At 50.0% G+C, this 6743-nt stretch overlaps 1 protein-coding gene across 1 annotated transcript in view; it reads left to right on the forward strand.

Moving 5' to 3' along the window:
- LOC139370983 (coactosin-like protein) overlaps nucleotides 1-883 on the forward strand; it is a 12011-nt gene extending 11128 nt beyond the window's left edge. Inside the window, exon 4 of the mRNA XM_071110938.1 lies at nucleotides 1-883. This exon is cut by the window's left edge and continues 101 nt beyond it. Coding sequence (XP_070967039.1) covers nucleotides 1-10 — 10 coding nt within the window. The 3' untranslated portion in view covers nucleotides 11-883.
- Nucleotides 884-6743: the final 5860 nt, after the last annotated feature.

Raw genomic sequence — 6743 nt, forward strand, 5'->3', positions numbered from 1 at the left:
GGGAGAGTAGAGCAAAGTCCACAAGGGCAGGGGAGGGGCTGCTACCTTTTGGGGGAGGGAGGGGTCTCCATGCCTGGATGAGAGAGAGAGGGGGATATACACACATACACACATGCACAAACACACACGCACACACAGAAACACAACAACAACAACAAAAAGCACATTGAGACACACTTAGACATATGCCTACAGTCCTATCCTCAGCCCTCTTACCAGTTAGGTCATGGTTGATTATCTACTGTACTGTGCATCATCTCACTCATCTCAGCTGCGCCACAACGTTTAGAACTATCTCAATCTGTGGTGCTGTGTTTGTGTTACTACTGGAAAAGACGCGTTACTGTACTGTATGTCAGAAGGGCAGAATGATTATCTTTCTCTCTCTGATTGGACTTATCATCATTGTGCTTTTACTGTATCTTCCTCTGTGGTTGTAGTCCAAACATGCATCATTGGCCAATAGAGGTTTTTCCTGCCCAGCAGTCTCGTCTCCCAATCCACCCCCAAGGTATACCCCACTGTGTTTACTGCCTTAATCTCCCATGGAGAGAAGGGCATCATGGGAGTTGTGTTTGTGGACACTACACTGTTATTGGCTATCCTCCACTCGGGGGTGGGACTAAGATTCGCCTATGGAACACAAACCAATAGGGCAGGGCTGTAGCACTGTCAGTCGGCCCAACCCAGGAGCAGCCATCTCTCTGTTGTAGCCTCTTTTTATTTGGATTAAACCCCAAAAATGAATGTTTTTATTTTCTCTAAGAGTTTAACCTTTGATTTATTCTTGAGAGCAATGTTATGTAGGAGATTTACGGAGACATTTAAAAACTGAACTGGGCACACGATCAATCATTTCTGAATAAAACCGTTTTTTTTTTTTTCAAGCTTGCTGGTCTCTTTGTTTGTGTCTAAAGCGCTCATTGACATGGAAAGGAGGGCTGGGTGATTGTGCCGCCCTAGTCTAGAGTACACATAGTAACTGTCTCTGGGGGGCTTATGGGAGTAGCATATGTTGTCATGGTCACTACTGTCAGGCTCAGCCAATCACATTCTCAGGACAAGCTTTTCTGTTCTAAAGCTTGTCAATAAGAACCCCTCCCTGCTACTCAATCCCTCTGTTGGCTAACCCCTTTTCTCTCCTCTCCAACAATTTAATATTTGCCTCTATTCTCTCACCTCCCCCATCCCATACCCCCTTTCCCCCGTCACCGGTAGTTTTGTTCAACAGATGTGAACTCGACTGCCTAATTACTTCATCTAGTAATCTATAAGCCTCTAGCAGTCTGCTTTTATGACTTGTAGTTTAGTTCAGTTTGTAGTGGGTAAGAGACTGATAGAGGGGTAAAGACCGATTTCAAACAGAGCCTTAACCCTATGTGTAATTTGAATGTTTGTTTGAATGAGTGTTGAATGTTGTTTATATTAGGTCAATCAATCGCCTCCAGCAGTGCTGGTTCAGGTCCAGACAAGCGGACTGAGTGGTGGAGTAAGGGCAGGGGACTGAGAGACTGGTTACAGTGTTCTGGGTGAGGCCGTACTAGTCAGGTGAAGATAAAGATTCATGGCTCAGTATTAAGTCACAGTAAGGGCTACAGACTCTAGTAATTGAGGATGCAGGGTGAGATCAAATCTTTAAACTGTGCTTATTGTGATGTTTGTGTGTGTGTGTGTGATCTGTTAGGGTAATCTCGTGTGGGATGTACTGTGTAAGTATGTGACTTAGCCCAGTTGGAGCTGAGTGGAGGATGGGTGAGACAGGTGTTGTGTGGTGTCTATGGGGACCATATTAATTAGATTAGCGACTTTAGGGAGTTAATTTGCATCCTTGTCACACCGGTGGACAGACTGCTTTCTGACTCTAACATAATTTACCCTGAGATGATCATGCTCACAGGAAAATAGACACTCACATACTTATCTGCTAGCCTGTTTACAGTATCATTAAGGTGTGCATGTTCTGACAGCTCCACAGCAAGGCTGAAGGTGAAGCCAGGTTTTCTACCTTGTGCTGTGGGAGTGTAACTATACAGTACTTGAGTATAAGCTTGAGGGAGAAAGAGAGGGATTGTGTAAGTACATGTGTATTACAGTGAGGGAGAGTTGCTTAAGAAGTGAGTTCTAGGAGTGTTGTTCACTCTGGGATTCACAAGTGAGTTCCTGCCAGCAATACTCAGCTCCTTCCTGGATTCCAGAGGCCTCCCATATCCAGCATATTTCACATCCCACACATCGCTGCAGAGTCGTGTGTGTCTACGTCAGTGAGTGTTTGAATGCCTGTGCGATCCATCTTATCCCAGCAATGTTCTTCCACACTGACAGGGAGGCTTTTTCTGTTTTTCTTTTGTTTGGCAACATGTGTAATTCAAACCAGATATCACATTTGACCAAAAGACCAAGAGATATAAAGAGTATGGAGCCTGTTGTAACATCTTGCCAATATCACTGAAATATCATTTAACTGTATTATTCACTGCACCAGTTGACATTATCAAGATCCCTCCCTGGATTCAAAGAAAAATGACAGCCCCCAGTCACTTCCCCAAATACCACAACATGGGCTAACAAAGTGACTAGCACGGCTGGATTGTGTACTTAAGGGATATTTAACCAACCCCTCGCTGTGCAGAGGAGCTCATCACTTTCTTCTATCATGTCCCCTGAAGCGCGAGAAGGGGGGGGGGGGGGGGGGCGAGGGGGGGCCCTTTCTGCCAGTGTGAATGGGTCACATCTCAATGCTTCTGTGTGCCACTCCATCATTGTCACAGAGCAGCCATTGTCAGGGCTTACCGAGCTGAGCTGAGCTGCACTCCATCCAAATTGATGCATCTGTCTCCTCAGTACAGTGGCAGTCAGTCCACTCAGGTCATTGTCCACCAGATCAAACCCTCCCCTATCTCTGTCATCCCTGACATATCAACACTCAAATGACTCAATTTGGGAAATTATGAAAGCAGTTATTTTCCACAAGAAAAAAAAAAAGTCTACAGTTTCTCATCTATTGCCTTGTCACGACTTCCGCCGAAGTTGGTTACTCTCCTTGTTTGGGCGGCGTTCAGTGGTCGACGTCACCAGTCTTCTAGCCTTCGCCGATCCACTTTTCATTTTCCATTTGTTTTGTCTTGTCTTCCTGCACACCTGGTTTACATCTCCTACTAATTTACATGTGTATTTAGCCCTCTGTTCCCTCCATGTCTGTGTGGGGTATTATTTATTGTCAAGTTGGTACGCTTCTGGCTGTTTTGCGCCAGGTTTTGTTTTATACCCGTGTTTGTGGCAGCCGGTACTTTGTACTTGGGTTTTGTACTTTGTGCTTGGTCGTCTGTTGGAGCATGACCTGTACGTCAAGGCTCCTTCCTAGGGTACCGCATTTCCACCTCGGGTGGAGATGGAGAATGACCGCATTTCAGCCGTGCGTAATTGTCCGACTCCCACCACGGTAAAGGAGGTGGGAGTCGGGTTTCTAGGGTTTGCCAATTACTACCAGAGGTTTATCCGGGATTTTGGTCAGGTAGCGGCTCGCATTACCTCACTGCTGAAGGGGGGACCGGTGCGTTTGCAGTGGTCGGCTGAGGCGAACAGGGCTTTTGGTCACCTGAGGGCTCCGTTTACCTCGGCTTCCGTGCTGGCCCATTCAGATCCCACTTTGGCGTTCATAGTAGAGGTAGACGCGTCCGAGGCTGGGATAGGAGCTGTGATCTCTCAGCGCTCGGGTACGCCACCGAAGCTCCGCCCCTGTGCCTTCTTCTCGAGGAACTATGACGTGGGGGACCGGGAGCTGTTAGCTGTCGTCAAGGCTTTGAAGGAGTGGAGACATCTCATCTGGACTGACCACCGCAATCTGGAGTACATTCGAGCGGCAAGGAGACTGAACCCTCGCCAGGCAAGGTGGGCCATGTTTTTCACTCGTTTTGTTTTCACCCTTTCTTACAGACCAGGTTCCCAGAACGTGAAGGCAGACGCACAGTCCCGGCTGTAAGAAACAGAGGTGTGGCCCATGGATCCCACCCCCATACTCCCGCACGGCCTCCTGCCTGGTGGCGCCGGTAGTGTGGAAGCTGGACACGGACATTGAGCAGGCGCTACGTGCAGATCCCACTCCCCTCCAGTGTCCTGCTGGGCATCTGTACATTCCATCTGCTGTCCGTGACCGGCTGATCTATTGGACCCACACGTCACCCTCCTCTGGTCATCCAGACATCGGTCGGACGGTGAGTTGTCTGAGTGGGAAGTACTGGTGGCCCACTTTGGCTAAGGATGTGAGGGTTTATGTTTCCTTCTGCTCGGTGTGCGCTCAGTGTAAGGCTCCTAGGCACCTGCCCAGAGGTAAGCAACACCCCTTACCCGTTTCACAACAGCCATGGTCGCACCTGTCGGTGGATTTCCTTACCGATTTTCCTCCCTGACAGGGTAACACCACGATCCTGGTCATTGTGGACCATTTTTCTAAGTCCTGCCATCTCCTCCCTCTGCCCGGTCTCCCTACGGCCCTACAGACTGCGGAGGCCTTGTTTACACACGTCTTCTGGAACTACGGGGTGCCTGAGGACATAGTGTCTGATCAGGGTACCCAGTTCACTTCGAGGGTCTGGAGGGCGTTCATGAAACGTTTGGGGGTCTCGATCAGCCTTACCTCGGGTTTTCACCCCGAGAGTAACGGGCAGGTGGAGAGAGTTAACCAGGACGTGGGTAGGTTTTTGAGGTCTTATTGCCAGGACCGGCCGGGGGAGTGGGCGGTGTTCGTGCCCTGGGCAGAGATGGCCCAGAACTCACTCCGCCACTCCTCCACTAACCTCTCCCCCTTCCAGTGGGTACTGGGGTATCAGCCGGTTCTGGCATCAGAGTCAGACCGAGGCTCCTGCGGTGGATGACTGCTTCCGGCGCGGGGAGGAGACATGGGACGCCGCCCATGTTCACCTTCAGTGCGCCGTGCTGCGCCAGAAAGCCAGCGCTGACCGTCACCGCAGTGAGGCCCCGGTGTTCACACTGGGAGACTGGGTCTGGCTCTCGACCCGAAACCTGCCCCTCCGCCTGCCCTGCCGGAAGCTGGGCCCGCGGTTTGTGGGGCCATTTAAAGTCCTGAGGAGACTGAACGAAGTGAGTTACAGGTTACAGCTTCCCCCCGATTACCGTATGAACCCCTCGTTCCATGTGTCTCTCCTCAGGCCGGTGGTGGCAGGCCCGCTCCAGGAGTTTGAGGTGCGGGAGGTTCCTCCGCCCCCTCGATGTCCAGGGGGGGGCCCCGGCATACTCCGGGCCTTCAGTACATCATGGACTGGAAGGGGTACGGTCCAGAGGAGAGATGCCGGGTTCCGGTGGAGGACGTGTTGGACCCTTCAATGCTGCGGGAGTTCCACCGTCTCTGCCCGGACAGCCCTGCACCTCGCCCTCCAGGTCGTCCCCGAGGCCGGTGTTGGCGCGCTGCTGCGTCAAGGGGGGTACTGTCACGACTTCCACCAGAGTCGGTTCCTCCTCTTGTTCGGGCGGCGTTCGGTGGTCGACGTCATCGGACTTCTAGCCATCGCCTAGCCACCTTTCATTTTCCATTTGTTTTGTCTTGTCTTCCTGCACACCTGGTTTACATCTCCTACTAATTTACATGTGTATTTAGCCCTCTGTTTCCTCCATGTCTGTGTGGGGTATTGTTTATTGTCAAGGTTGGTATGCTTCCGGCTGGTTTGCGCCTGGGTTTTGTTTTATACCCGTGCTTTGTGGCAGCCGGTACTTTGTACTTGGGTTTTGTACCTTGTGCTGCGTCACTTGTTCTTTGGGCATTTGTTTTGTGACGCGGTTGAGTTCTGTATTATGATTGCCTAAGTAAAGTGCTTTGTCCATTCATCTCTGCTCTCCTGCGCCTGACTTCCATGTACCAGCTACACCCACCATTGACATCAAATCAGATGTTATTTGTCACATATACATGGTTAGCAGATGTTAATGCGAGTGTAGCGAAATGCTTGTGCTTCTAGTTCTGACAATGCAGTAATAACCAACAAGTGAAGGGATGAAGAATATGTACATAAAGATATATGAATGAGTGATGGTACAGAACGGCATAGGCAAGATGCAGTAGATGGTATCGAGTACAGTATATACATATGATATGAGTAAACATTATGTAAACATTATATTAAGTGGCATTGTTTAAAGTGGCTAGTGATACATTTTTTACATCAATTTCCATTATTAAAGTGACTGGATTTGAGTCAGTATGTTGGCAGCAGCCACTCAATGTTAGTGGTGGCTGTTTAATAGTCTGATGGCCTTGAGATAGAAGTTGTTTTTCAGTCTCTCGGTCCCTGCTTTGATGCACCTGTACTGACCTCGCCTTCTGGATGATAGCGGGGTGATCTTTATGGCCATCCTGCGACATCGGGGGTGTAGGTGTCCTGGAGGGCAGGTAGTTTGCCCCCGGTGATGCGTTGTGCAGACCTCACTACCCTCTGGAGAGCCTTACGGTTGTGGGCGGAGCAGTTGCCATACCAGGCGGTGATACAGCCCGACAGGATGCTCTCGATTGTGCATTTGTCGAAGTTTGTGAGTGCTTTTGGTGACAAGCCGAATTTCTTCAGCCTCCTGAGGTTGAAGAGGCGCTGCTGCGCCTTCTTCACAACGCTGTCTGTGCGGGTGGACCAATTCAGTTTGTCCGCGATGTGTACGTCGAGGAACTTAACTTACTACCCTCTCCACTACTGTCCCGTCGATGTGGATAGGCGGGTGCTCCCTCTGCTGTTTCCTGAAGT

The sequence above is a fragment of the Oncorhynchus clarkii genome, chromosome 2 (genome assembly GCF_045791955.1).
Source record: "Oncorhynchus clarkii lewisi isolate Uvic-CL-2024 chromosome 2, UVic_Ocla_1.0, whole genome shotgun sequence".
NCBI classification, from domain to species: Eukaryota; Metazoa; Chordata; class Actinopteri; order Salmoniformes; family Salmonidae; genus Oncorhynchus; species Oncorhynchus clarkii.